Consider the following 15,238-nt stretch of genomic DNA (forward strand, 5'->3'; position numbering starts at 1 on the left):
GCAGCTCACTGTCTTCAGGAATTGTATATACAGAGCCTTGTGGGGGCAAGGTTAGCTGTGGTGTGGGCGGGGGCAGCTTCCTCAGCTCGGCTTCATGCTAAATCTAAAAACAATGATTGTGTCAGAACAGCTGCACCAAGTAATATAAGTGATATATTGTTGAATTCAGCTTCTTCTTGTCTACATAAGGTTGCTCTCAGATGAGGTAGCAAAAACCTGATGACAGATTCCCTTTAAATATTCCACCATCACCTGTGAGTGGTTTACCGAAAAGTGAAAGTGTTTAGGAACCACAGTAAGGGTATGTGCACACAGCATCTTTTTCAAGCAGATTCTGTCCAGAATCTGCCTGAAAAAGCACTGCAAAAAGCGCTGCATAACTTGAATATAATGCACAGCAATATCAAAACGATATTGCTGTGTACATGTTCTGGTTTATGTCACATCTTTTAACTCCTCAGGATTCCCTCATTCCAAGCCAAAGCCGCCTGTTCTCTATACTTGGAAGTATAGAGGAAAAGTCGGCTCAAGAACAATGAAAAACTGACATCAAAGCCGCTTTATTCAAATGTCTGCTAGCATATTCCTCAAGCATCTTCGCCTGGGAGAACTCGGCTGGTGCACTGGTGTCTAAAAGATGCTGTCTGCACATACCCTAACTCTGGCAAGTGCTAGAGACTGAGAGCATAGTTGTCACGACTCAGCTGTAAATACCAAGCATACAAATATTCACTTACAAATAACAGAGGAATGCTCCGGGGAGTGGAGGACAGGGGAATAACCAATGTAAGAGGAGGGAAGGGAATTATCACACTTACAAACCACGCAACAGTGCAGATAACTTCTCATATAAACACCTCTCCTCCAAGCCATGCAGCATAAGCTAGCTCTGACATGGGTTTGAATCAGGACCCAGATTATAAAGGGGATACGAGTGGTTATCCGAGCTCAGCTGAGAGCTCATACTCCCAGAGGTTCCAACACGGCCGATTAACCCCTGTTCTGCCAATAGAAATTACCACCATTTAAAAAGGAGAAGTGCTTCTTTTCAGTGCAGGAGTATGAGAAATCAGATGCTGAGGTCTTCTGGCTCCTCTCTGTTGAGGTAACCCCATGACAATAATGCATAAAAGTCATAAGTCCCCTGCTGCGTCAATAACTGCAGAGCTGCAAACTTCCTCTGGCTTTGACATCTGCACAAAAACTATGTGCCAGGAACTTGATATCATGGGTTTCATGAGAAGCTACATGCAAGCCATGCATCACCAAGCAATAGTAAGATGTAGTGGTATAAAGCCACTACCACTGGACTCTGGAGCAGTGGAAACGTTTCGAGCGATGAATCAAGCTTCAGTATCTGTCAGTCTGATGGACGACGGACAAATTGGGTTTTAATATATCAGATTACTGTTAACAGCCTTGTGTAAAGACTGAACTTTTCAGAATCTTAGTCACCAGATCAAATGCTACACAGATACTGAACCAGAATGATATGCTGTAAATTTCAGCTCTGGAGCCTGCAGAATTGTGAATGAAGCTCTACAATACAATACAGGCTTGTAGAAGAAGACTCACCTGTCTGCGCTGGTAGGGCTGACTGGATATGACTGACTCTGTGTTTGCGCCAGTTGGTAGTTTGGAGCAGACTGACTTTGATTACAAGGTGTTCTGAATGTTTGTAAGGTGTTTTGTATGTGCACGGTGCTGTGTAGTTGTGGGCCTTGCCTGTGGACAGGGCTGTGTAACGTAAGGGAAGGCATCTGGGTGTGTACTGTGCTGTGGACTGGCATCGTGTTATCTGAATGTACGTGCTGACTCTGAGTTTGCACGGTGCTATTTGTAGGAGTACATGTAGTGCTGGTACAGACAGGACCTGGCTGATGAAATGAAGTTGGCTTAGGCTTATTTTCCTGGGTAAATCCACCTTGTGTGCGTACAACAGTGGTTGCCTGACTTGCAGAGCTCTGCCTGTGCACGGGGGGATGAGATTGGGACAACTGTGTGTGCACAGCAGGTTGGGCTTGGGTTCCAGAACTTTGAGAGGTTAAAGGTGAAAGTGAACCTGGACCCTGGACCTGACCATTACTGGGTGCTGTACCTTCACTTTGTGAGCGTACAGGTGAACTGAAGCCCTGTGTTTGCACAATCTTATGCGCCAATATGGTTTGACCTTGTCCCTGAACCTGACCATTACTGGGTGCTGTGCCTTCACTTTGTGAGCAAACAGGTGAACTGTAGCCCTGTGTGTGCAGAAACTTATGCGCCGGTACGGTTTGACCTTGTCCCTGGACCTGACCATTACTGGGTGCTGTGCCTTCACTTTGTGAGCAAACAGGTGAACTGTAGCCCTGTGTGTGCACAATCTTATGCGCCGGTACAGTTTGTTCCAAAGTCACCGTATCATGCAATTTTACTGATGTATTGCAAACCTGTTCAAGACCGTGGGACTGTACAGGACTATTTTTTGGCCCATATCCATTTGTTTGTGCAACAGGATTTTGAGACTGCACTGGACCAACAGTGACTTGACTGTGAAAATGCACATGTGCCCGTGGAGGGCTCTGTTTTTGCACGACTGAGCTCTGCCTTTGAACAGTGTTTTGCTGCCCAGATGAGTTTTTGGGTTGCGCTCCATGGTCAGCGTGTATCAGGGGTCTATGTGATGGTGACATAGGTGGGATATGGGTTTGCACAGCTGTGTTTTGTGTGTGGATAAGGTTATGCTGTGCTTGCGCTGGCAGACAATGTGTGTTTATTGGGGTACTGACATGTAAAGGACTCTGTGGATACACAAAGGCATCAGGCGGCACTGTGCTGCGGCCATGCAATGGACTGTGTGCGTGGGGATTTGTATTGGGTCCTGAACTTTGGCTGCTTGTTGGGGAGCTGGTGAGCAGTGGGCTCTGTACATGAACCGCAGGGTTACTCTGTGCTATCGAAGAAACACTGGCTGCAGCTGTTGCCCCTCTTGGATTCGGTTGCTGAAAAAAAGGGGCGTCCCTTGGCACAACATGGTCAGGTACAGCTGTAAAAAAACAAAACAATAGGGAGTAAATCTTTAACATGGCACTCCAGGAAAAAACACCATAATATAAAAGCTGACCCCTTTCTTCTATACATAGCACCACTCATGGCCATGGGTTGTGTCTGGTATTGCAGCTCATTTAACCCTGCTGTTCTGTTGGTCAAAAATGACCGACTTTGAACTTCAATATTCTTTAAAATATTCAAGATGCGGCTCTGAAACCCGTGGCCGACCGACCCATCCTCATTTAAGTCAATCAACCACAAGTTTCAGAACCGCATCTTGAACACCCCAAAAAATACCAAAGTTCAAAATAGGTCTCCCCAGACCGAACAGAACAGCAGGGTTAAAGTGAACAAAGCCAAGTTGTAGAACCACACAGGCGTGCTTCTAGAAGGCTGCCAAACCTTTCTAATCCTGAACAACCCTTTTAAATAATAAGTCGACCCATCACGCATGCAATACAGGATGTGCACATTATCTGGGCTACAACTAGTCTAAGGATTGAAGGGAATTGTCACTGGGGCCTTATTTACTAAAAATACTTAAAAGTCTGACCTCTATTATTGGGTGAACAATATTTGTGGAGTAAAGGTATGAACATAGAGTGGCTCAGTGGTTAGCACTGTTGCTTTACAGCGCTGGGGTCCTGGGTTCAAATCCCATCAAGGAAAACATATGTAATAAGTTTGTATGTTCTCCCCGTGTTTGCGTGGGTTTCCTCCAGTTTTCTCCCACACTCCAAAGACATACTGATAGGGAGTTTAGATTGTGAGCCCCAATGGAGACAGAGATGATAATGTATGTAAAGCGCTGCTGAATAGGATGGCGCTATATATGGTAAGTAAGGACAATAAATGAATAAACATAGGATTTGCCCAAATGACACATTGGAGATGCTACATGTTTGGAGGGCAGCCTGGGGAAATACTGACATGTAAGGCTTTCATAGATGCTGAATACTAATGGGTATACCAGTAATTAAAAAAAACAACATACGTAGTTAATACAATTGAAAAACTACAAATGTTCAGCCGAGGCATAGTAAAGGACAAAGGTAGAAGAGGGTACATGCACAAGCAGAATGCGTGATCCAGTCCTTTCTAAAATGACTAATCTTTCCCTCATGATCCCAATTGTCAGTCCACTGGACCAAACATTCAGAAAATAACTCTGTTATTTTCTTCTAAAAAAAAAGAAAAAGCATCTGAGCCTTTTTTTCAAACCATCAACTGTTGCCACAGAGATCAGATATTGAGGTAGACCATTCCACAGATTAATGGCAGACCTGGGCAAACTGCGGCCCGCAGGCCACATCTGGCCCTGTGACTGTTCCAGTCCAGGACCAGGACACTGGAAGAGCTGAAACAGTGGCACATTGACCGAACCATGCCTGCTGTCACCGCTATCCTCGGGATGCAGACAGCGGTGAATACATTGGTGGAGGACAGGGCTGATGGCTCCATCTTCCATCAATCAGTCTGTGAAACAGCAGTCACGATGACATTGCGATGTCAGCTGTGCACAACGTAGCGTCAGTGCATCAGAGAGTACAGAACGCCAGGGGAATGAGAGGTGAGTATGTGTTCTTGTTTTTATCACGCATATGAGATGTTTGTATGTCGATGGGAGGCTAAGTGGTGCTCACACTGTATATATGGAGGCTGTGTGGTGCTCACACTATATACAGTGGGGCAAAAAAGTATTTAGTCAGTCAGCAATAGTGCAAGTTCCACCACTTAAAAAGATGAGAGGCGTCTGCAATTTACATCATAGGTAGACCTCAACTATGGGAGACAAACTGAGAAAAAAAAATCCAGAAAATCACATTGTCTGTTTTTGTAACATTTTATTTGCATATTATGGTGGAAAATAAGTATTTGGTCAGAAACAAACAATCAAGATTTCTGGCTCTCACAGACCTGTAACTTCTTCTTTAAGAGTCTCCTCTTTCCTCCACTCATTACCTGAGTAATGGCACCTGTTTAAACTTGTTATCAGTATAAAAAGACACCTGTGCACACCCTCAAACAGTCTGACTCCAAACTCCACTATGGTGAAGACCAAAGAGCTGTCAAAGGACACCAGAAACAAAATTGTAGCCCTGCACCAGGCTGGGAAGACTGAATCTGCAATAGCCAACCAGCTTGGAGTGAAGAAATCAACAGTGGGAGCAATAATTAGAAAATGGAAGACATACAAGACCACTGATAATCTCCCTCGATCTGGGTCTCCACGCAAAATCCCACCCCGTGGGGTCAGAATGATCACAAGAACGGTGAGCAAAAATCCCAGAACCACGCGGGGGGACCTAGTGAATGAACTGCAGAGAGCTGGGACCAATGTAACAAGGCCTACCATAAGTAACACTCTACGCCACCATGGACTCAGATCCTGCAGTGCCAGACGTGTCCCACTGCTTAAGCCAGTACATGTCCGGGCCCGTCTGAAGTTTGCTAGAGAGCATTTGGATGATCCAGAGGAGTTTTGGGAGAATGTCCTATGGTCTGATGAAACCAAACTGGAACTGTTTGGTAGAAACACAACTTGTCGTGTTTGAAGGAAAAAGAATACTGAGTTGCATCCATCAAACACCATACCTACTGTAAAGCATGGTGGTGGAAACATCATGCTTTGGGGCTGTTTCTCTGCAAAGGGGCCAGGACGAGTGATCCGGGTACATGAAAGAATGAATGGGGCCATGTATCGTGAGATTTTGAGTGCAAACCTCCTTCCATCAGCAAGGGCATTGAAGATGAAACGTGGCTGGGTCTTTCAACATGACAATGATCCAAAGCACACCGCCAGGGCAACGAAGGAGTGGCTTCGTAAGAAGCATTTCAAGGTCCTGGAGTGGCCTAGCCAGTCTCCAGATCTCAACCCTATAGAAAACCTTTGGAGGGAGTTGAAAGTCCGTGTTGCCAAGCGAAAAGCCAAAAACATCACTACTCTAGAGGAGATCTGCATGGAGGAATGGGCCAACATACCAACAACAGTGTGTGGCAACCTTGTGAAGACTTACAGAAAACGTTTGACCTCTGTCATTGCCAACAAAGGATATATTACAAAGTACTGAGATGAAATTTTGTTTCTGACCAAATACTTATTTTCCACCATAATATGCAAATAAAATGTTAAAAAAACAGACAATGTGATTTTCTGGATTTTTTTTTCTCAGTTTGTCTCCCATAGTTGAGGTCTACCTATGATGTAAATTACAGACGCCTCTCATCTTTTTAAGTGGTGGAACTTGCACTATTGCTGACTGACTAAATACTTTTTTGCCCCACTGTATATGTAGGCTATGTGGTGCTCACACTGTATATATGGAGGCTATGTGGCATTCACACTGTATATATGGAGGCTATGTGGCACTCACACGGTATATATGGAGGCTGTGTGGTGCTCACACTGTATATATGTAGGCTATGTGGTGCTCAGACTGTATATATGGAGGCTATGTGGCATTCACACTGTATATATGGAGGCTATGTGGTGCTCACACTGTATATATGTAGGCTATGTGGCGCTCACACTGTATATATGGAGGCTAAGTGGTGCTCACACTGTATATATGTAGGCTATGTGGCATTCACACTGTATATATGGAGGCTATGTGGCGCTCACACGGTATATATGGAGGCTGTGTGGTGCTCACACTGTATATATGTAGGCTATGTGGTGCTCACACTGTAGATATGTAGGCTACGTGGTGCTCACACTGTATATATGGAGGCTAAGTGGTGCTCACACTGTATATATGTAGGCTATGTGGTGCTCACACTGTATATATGTAGGCTATGTGGTGCTCACACTGTAGATATGTAGGCTATGTGGCATTCACACTGTATATATGGAGGCTAAGTGGTGCTCACACTGTATATATGGAGGTTGTGTGGTGCTCACACTGTATATATGTAGGCTATGTGGTGCTCACACTGTAGATATGTAGGCTATGTGGCATTCACACTGTATATATGGAGGCTAAGTGGTGCTCACACTGTATATATGTAGGCTATGTGGCATTCACACTGTATATATGGAGGCTGTGTGGCGCTCACATGGTATATATGGAGGCTGTGTGGTGCTCACACTGTATATATTTAGGCTATGTGGTGCTCACACTGTATATATGGAGGCTGTGTGTGCTCACACTGTATATATGGAGGCTATGTGGTGCTCACACTGTATATATGGAGACTATGTGGCACTCACACTGTATATATGGAGGCTATGTGGTGCTCACACTGTATATATGTAGGCTATGTGGTGCTCACACTGTATATATGTAGGCTATGTGGCGCTCACACTGTATATATGTAGGCTATGTGGCACTCACACTGTATATATGTAGGCTATGTGGCGCTCACACTGTATATATGTAGGCTATGTGGCACTCACACTGTATATATGTAGGCTATGTGGCGCTCACACTGTATATATGGAGGCTATGTGGTGCTCACACTGTATATATGTAGGCTATGTGGCACTCACACTGTATATATGGAGGCTATGTGGCGCTCACACTGTATATATGGAGGCTATGTGGTGCTCACACTGTATATATGGAGGCTATGTGGCACTCACACTGTATATATGGAGGCTATGTGGTGCTCATACTGTATATATGGAGGCTATGTGGCGCTCACACTGTATATATGGAGGCTATGTGGTGCTCACACTGTATATATGGAGGCTATGTGGCACTCACACTGTATATATGGAGGCTATGTGGCGCTCACACTGTATATATGGAGGCTATGTGGCGCTCACACTGTATATATGTAGGATATGTGGCGCTCACACTGTATATATGGAGGCCATGTGGTGCTCACACTGTATATATGAAGTCTATGTGGGAGCTTACACTACATAGAAGGCTAAGTGGTGGCTCATATTGTATATAAGAGGCCATGTGGGGGCTCACACTGTATATAGGGAGACAATATAGGGTACATACAGTATATAAGAGGCTATGTGGGGCTTATACTGTATATGGGAGGATATGTGGGGCCCATGCTGTATACAGGAGGCTATCTGGGGGCTCACACTGTATAAAAGGTGGCTATGTGAGGTCTCAAACTCTATATAGGAGGCCATATGGGGTTCATACTGTATATAAGAAGTTATTGGCCCTTAAATGTCTCTTCTCAAGACTAAATACATTTAATTATTTTAATCTTTCTTCATAACCAAGTTCCTCCATTCCCCTTATCAGTTTTGTGAACTTCTTTGTACCTTTTCTAACTACAGTGCATCCTTTCTATGAACTGATGTCCAGAACTGAACTACATATTCTAGCTGAGGTTGCAAAAACACATTGTAAAGTGGGAGCACTACGTCCCTGTCCCACGAGTTCACACCTCTATTAATACATGATAATAACCTGCTGGCATTAGAAGCCGCTGATTGACATTTATTGCTGTTATTCAGTCTGTGACTTACAAGGATAGCCAAATCCTTCTCTATAAGTGACTCTCCTAGTTTTATTCATTGAAAGACTAGATATTATTTGTGTCCAGATGCATAAATTTGTATTTATCCATATTGACCCTCTTATACCACGTGAATGCCCAAATGCTTAGTTTATCCATGTCAGCTTGTTAATTATAGCTTCCACACACCGCTCTATACTACATAACTTCATCTGCATAAATAGGAACAATAATATTAATGTCTTGTCCTGTCTTCTATACCATTACTAAATACGTTGAATATTAGCGAACACGGCACTGAACCTTGGGGTACACCATTATAACCGGAGACCATTCAGTGTAGCAGTCATTCAACAAACCGTATTTTGCGGACTATAACAAGCACTTTTTCCCAAAAAAAGTTTGGAGGAAAGTGGGGGATGCGTCTTATAGTCCAGATGTACCAATGGGGGATATTAGTATAGAATTAGGGGATATTACCCCTATAACAGTGTTGCTTCAATGTTTTTTCTATTTCCCTCCTCTAAAACCTAGGTGCGTCTTATAGTCCGGTGCGTCTTATAGTCCGAAAAAGACCGTAACTATTTTTCACAGTTTTTCAGCCAGTTTTCCAGTTATAAACTTTTTTTGTCCAATGTGTATGGGGGCCTTGGAGAAGTCATTGGGCATGCTGACTTTACAATACATTTGACATAAATAGTCCAGCTTTAGGCTAGAGGGTCAATTTTAACCTCTTTAATACAAAATGTTTTGCCTTCTTTGAATAATATAACATAATTGTACATCCTAATAAAATCTGTGGTATACTGTAAAAAATGTGAAATGTTTAGAGATGTCCTGACACGATACAGTTAATAGAGCACTAAAAAGTGTTCTGTGATGTTTGCTCCTGGGACTCATAAGTGGCCTTGGCAGCCCCAGAGTGAGTCATGAGAGTCTTAGGTAGAAGGTTGGCAGGACAGGGGATGACTGTGGAAACTATGACACTTTTTGATGTCAGTGTTAAAAATACAGATCATCTAGAAAATCTACAGACAGAAAATTCTAAATCCAGCCTAATGACATTTATTTAATTTTGGTGAGTATTATTATACTTATATGGCATAATATTCCGCAGCACTTTACAAACATATCATCGCTGTCCCCAACAGTCCAATGAATAACATGGAGGACATGAGAAAAGTGGATTTTTCAATATAATGGGCCCTGAATTTTCACCTTCTGAAAAGGAGATTCCATGAAACATTTTAATGCCAAAATTCTTAAACATTTCTAATTTTTGTTATAAGGTAATATACAGTGTTTACTTGCTTCCATGTTCCTCATTCTAGTCCTGCTGGGGACGGAATCTAGACAGAATGATTCCCCTTCCCCCTCTGGCAGCTGCCATAATTCCTACCTCTGCAAAAGGCGTCTTCTCTGCTATACGACTATGCTAGTGTAGAGCCTCTGTCCCTTCCCTAATAGACAGGACAGAAAGCTATTTCTAATGGTTGTTCTGCAGTGAACACATGACCACTATCCAGATTCCTGGCTGTGAATAGTGATTGAGCATAGGAGTCTACAAACACTCAGCTTATGCACAGGACCGGCACTGACAAGCCCTGATACATCATGCCAGTGATTTAATAAGCATAACAGATTTAGAGGACGAATTGTGAACATTGCAGCCGTCCAGCAGCCATTGATTTGCTGTGTGACAACCCTTCCAGATGTTGATGCCAGGGAACTAGTGGGTCAAGCAGCGATGAGTATGGAGGAGTGATGCTGGTCTGAAAGGTATCATTATTTTTTCCACTTCCCTGGGCCCATTATAAGGAGTTATCCAGAAGTGGACAATCCCTTTAAGAAGTAAATGTCCATGTAGGGTATCTAAATTATAGAGCAAGTATGTCTTTACATAATTATTATTGAACTATTTTGAATGTGGAGGGGTTAATATCTCTTACCATAAATATGGGAGTGTTCCAAAATACCACTAAATTCCCAATCTCTGCTGTCATAATGAGCATGAGTTATAAAGTGCAGCCCATTATTAGTAATTACGCTCATTACAGCCGCTATATGCGTGTTCCTATAAGGTGTTGGCTTGTAGTAACACCAGTGACGTGACGCCGGCCAATACACAACCCGAGCCATGATGTAACTCCACGGCCACGGGTTTTCCCGATCTCTATAATAATCATTTTATGTGAGCACGTCTCCACTGATCGCCTACAGGGGAACACATGCTTGTTAGTTTGGCAAATGCCTTTGCTTGGAAAAGAAAATTCACGCGGGACGCCGACACAATAAACTGGCAAACAGAAGGAGAGTAAATTTCCAGGAGTCGTGATTGCTGGTTTATGGGGTACGAGTGCACTGCGGACAGTCTGTATTCAGTACCATGTTTCGTTACACAGTGTATAGCTGGCTCTTTACATACAGTACTGTATATTCTAAGCGCTGTCAACCGCAGGACTGTGATGGACACACAGCTAAACCACAGTATCTTGTCTATTTAGAATACTTTTTGTGATATTTTTACTTAAATGGAACCTGTCATCTGATGTATGCTCAAACCGCCAACAGAGATGAGAGTAGTTGGGAGACTAAAGCAAAACACCGCGACTAGGTCCTGCTCTGCCCCCCTCTATTTTGAGGCCTGCTAGCACATAGCGAGGTGAAATACCAGAGTTAGGGACCATCCAGACTCGGTACACCTTGTCACGGTGGGATGGCTTTGTTTTTATCCTAGGTTTTGTCTGTTAAAGGCAACAGTGTGAATATGCTCCTACACATTGCACTTACACCAACAGGTGTGCCGACCCATTTCTTCCATGTTGCTTTAGCTCCCTGTACTTTGTACATGGAGACGCATGGATCTCACTTTTTGGGCTGTGCATCTTGTCTATGTAGCTTTAGAAAGGCAGGTGTGAAACACTCAGGTCTAGGTCATGCTCTGTCTCTGTCTATTTTGAGGCCTGCTATTTTGAGATACTACAGTTAGGGACCATCCTTGTCATGTAGGGATCGGCTTTTACGCTTTTTTAATCAAAATAGAGTTAACTAAGTACCCCTTGTTATTTACATTTAATATTTATTTACTTACGGCAGGGTATTTGCCCATTGTTTTTATACTAGGTTTAGTCTGGAGACTAGTCTGGCTACGGCGCTACAGATGATTGACAAGTCTCTCCCATAGTGTGGTGCTGGTGCCAAGGATCAGATCAATGTCAGTGGAGGTCAACAAGTGCCCGATTTTGTGATTTAGGAAAGTAGGAAACATAATATTTACCATACTGTATTTGCATAGTACCACCATGTTTAATTTCTGTGCGTGGTACTGCTGTAACTCTCAAGCAGCACAACAACTGTCTTGGGGTTATATTTGATTCAGATCTTTCCTCCATGCTCTATATCCAAACACTCACATACTCTTGTCAACTGCACCTCAAAAACATCTCCACAATCTTCCCTTTTCTTATTTTAGAAATGGTAAAAAATGTAAATGTCACTGATTCCTTCTCATCTGCACTACAGCAACGCTCTAGTAATTGGTCTCCATCTCACAAAACTATCCCCTCCAATATATCCTGAACTCAGCAGAAAGGGTCTGTCCAACTACTACACTGATGCCACCAGCCTGTGCCAGTCATTACACTGGTTGCCCATCCGCTACAATATACTACATATACTTATCACTTTCACCCACAAAACTCGACACAGTGCTTCCCCACACTACATCTCCTCCCACATCTCTGTCTACCACCCTCCCAATGCTCTCCATTCTGCTAATGATCTGAGACTATCATCCTCCATAATCTAAATTTCACGTGTACTGCACCAGGTCTCTAGAATGCACTTCCCAAGACAATCTGGTTAATTCCAAGTGTCTCCAGGTGTAAAAAAAAACATGTCATTTGATTCATGCTGTCAAAACTGCTGGGTCTTTCTATCATCGGTTCCCACACACTCCAAGGAAGTTACTTTAATATGCTATAAATATCTCAGATTTATGTTTTACAGTGGTCATTGGGACTGGTTTCATTTGACATGTAGCACAGAAAAGTTTATATCCCAAGATCAACATACCGTATTTTTCCGACCATAAGACGCACATTTTTTCCTCCAAATTTGGGAGGAAAGTGTGGGTGCGTCTTATGGTACGGATGTAGCATGTGGGGAGGGGGGCAGCAGTGAGTGGGATCGCACTGTTATCCCACTTCAGGATGTCCCCGCTGCCCAGAATCAGCGCTGGAGAAACCATGTGCTCCCGATGATTAACCCCTTCCCGACCCATGACGCCACGTAGGCGTCATGAAAGTCGGTGCCTATGTGGCGTCATGGAAAGATCGCGTCCCTGCAGATCGGGTGAAAGGGTTAACTCCCATTTCACCCGATCTGCAGGGACAGGGGGAGTGGTAGTTTAGCCCAGGGGGGGTGGCTTCACCCCCCCCGTGGCTACAATCGCTCTGATTGGCTGTTGAAAGTGAAACTGCCAATCAGAGCGATTTGTAATATTTCACCTATTATAACTGGTGAAATATTACAATCCAGCCATGGCCAATGCTGCAATATCATCGGCCATGGCTGGAAACACTAATGTGCCCCCACCCCACCCCACCGATCGCCCCCCCAGCCCCCTGATCTGTCCGGTACACTGCTCCGGCTCCCCTCCGTCCTGTGCTCCGCTCCCCCCGTGCTCTTGTCCGCTCACCCCCGTGCTCCAATCACCCCCCCGTGCTCCAACCACCCCCCCCCGTGCTCCAACCACCCCCCCTGCACTCCGATCCACCCCCCCTGCAGTCCGATCCACCCCCGATGCTCCAATGCACCCCCCCGTGCTCCGATCCACCCCCGTGCTCCGATTTACCCCCCCATGCTCCGATCCACCCCCCCGTGCTCCCCCCCACCCCATCATACTTACCGATCCTGCCGGGGTCCGTCCGTCTTCTCCCTGGGCGCCGCCATCTTCCAAAATGGCGGGCGCATGCGCAGTGCGCCCGCCGAATCTGCCGGCCGGCAGATTCGTTCCAAAGTGCATTTTGATCACTGAGATAGATTATATCTCAGTGATCAAAATAAAAAAAAAATAAATGACCCCCCCCCCCCTTTGTCACCCCCATAGGTAGGGACACTAAAAAAATAAAGAATTTTTTTTTCCACTAATGTTAGAATAGGGTTAGGGTTAGGGGTAGGGTTAGGGGTAGGGTTAGGGTTAGGGGTAGGGTTAGGGGTAGGGTTAGGGTTAGGACTAGGGTTAGGGTTAGGAATGTGCACACGTATTCTGGTCCTCTGCGGATTTTTCCGCTGCGGATTTGATAAATCCGCAGTGCTAAACCGCTGCGGATTTATGGCGGATTTACCGCTGTTTTTCTGCGCATTTCACTGCGGTTTTACAACTGCGATTTTCTATTTGAGCAGTTGTAAAACCGCTGCGGAATCCGCAGAAAGAAGTGACATGCTGCGGAATGTAAACCGCTGCGTTTCCGTGCAGTTTTTCCGCAGCATGTGTACAGCGATTTTTGTTTCCCATAGGTTTACATTGAACTGTAAACTCATGGGAAACTGCTGCGGATCCGCAGCGTGTGCACATACCTTTAGAATTAAGCTATGTGCACACGGTGCGGATTTGGCTGCGGATCCGCAGCGGATTGGCCGCTGCGGATTCGCAGCAGTGTTCCATCAGGTTTACAGTACCATGTAAACCTATGGAAAACCAAATCCGCTGTGCCCATGGTGCGGAAAATACCGCGCGGAAACGCTGCGTTGTATTTTCCGCAGCATGTCAATTCTTTGTGCGGATTCCGCAGCGTTTTACACCTGTTCCTCAATAGGAATCCGCAGGTGAAATCCGCACAAAAAACACTGGAAATCCGCGGAAAATCCGCAGGTAAAACGCAGTGCCTTTTATCCGCGGATTTTTCAAAAATGGTGCTGAAAAATCTCACACAAATCCGCAACGTGGGCACATAGCCTTAGGGTTAGGGTTGGAATTAGGGTTGCGGTTAGGGTTGTGTTGGGGTTAGGGTTGTGATTAGGGTTATGGCTACAGTTGGGATTAGGGTTAGGGGTGTGGGGGGGTTAGTGTTGGAGGTAGAATTGAGGGGTTACCACTGTTTAGGCACATCAGGGGTCTCCAAACGCAACATGGCGCCACCATTGATTCCAGCCAATCTTGTATTCAAAAAGTCAAATGGTGCTCCCTCACTTCCGAGCCCCGACGTGTGCCCAAACAGTGGTTTACCCCCACATATGGGGTACCAGCATACTCAGGACAAACTGCGCAACAATTACTGGGATCCAATTTCTCCTGTTACCCTTGTTAAAATATAAAAATGCTTGCTAAACATCATTTTTGAGGAAAGAAAAATGATTTTATATTTTCACGGCTCTGCGTTGTAAACGTCTGTGAAGCACTTGGGGGTTCAAAGTGCTCACCACATATCTAGATAAGTTCCTTGGGGGGTCTAGTTTCTAAAATGGGGTCACTTGTGGGGGGTTTCTACTGTTTAGGCACACCAGGGGCTCTGCAAACGCAACGTGATGTCCGCAGACCATTCCATCAAAGTCTGCATTTCAAAAGTCACTACTTCCCTTCTGAGCCCCGACGTGTGCCCAAACAGTGGTTTACCCCCACACATGGGGTATCAGCGTACTCAGGAGAAACTGGACAACAAATATTGGGGTCCAATTTCTCCTGTAACCCTTGGGAAAATAAAAAATTCTGGGCTAAATAATTATTTTTGAGGAAAGAAAACGTATTTATTATTTTCACGGCTCTGCATTATAAACT

The 15,238-nt window shown here is 44.6% G+C and overlaps 1 protein-coding gene across 1 annotated transcript in view; it reads right to left on the reverse strand.

Annotated features, from left to right (window-relative positions):
- Positions 1-15,238, reverse strand: part of TNS2 (tensin 2) — a 186,186-nt gene that overhangs the window by 17,702 nt on the left and 153,246 nt on the right. The window contains exon 19 of the mRNA XM_069758793.1: positions 1,576-3,025. Within this exon, the coding sequence (XP_069614894.1) occupies positions 1,576-3,025 (1,450 nt within the window). The remainder of the gene's footprint in view (positions 1-1,575; positions 3,026-15,238) is intronic.

Source organism: Ranitomeya imitator, chromosome 3, assembly GCF_032444005.1.
Source record: "Ranitomeya imitator isolate aRanImi1 chromosome 3, aRanImi1.pri, whole genome shotgun sequence".
Taxonomy (NCBI): domain Eukaryota; kingdom Metazoa; phylum Chordata; class Amphibia; order Anura; family Dendrobatidae; genus Ranitomeya; species Ranitomeya imitator.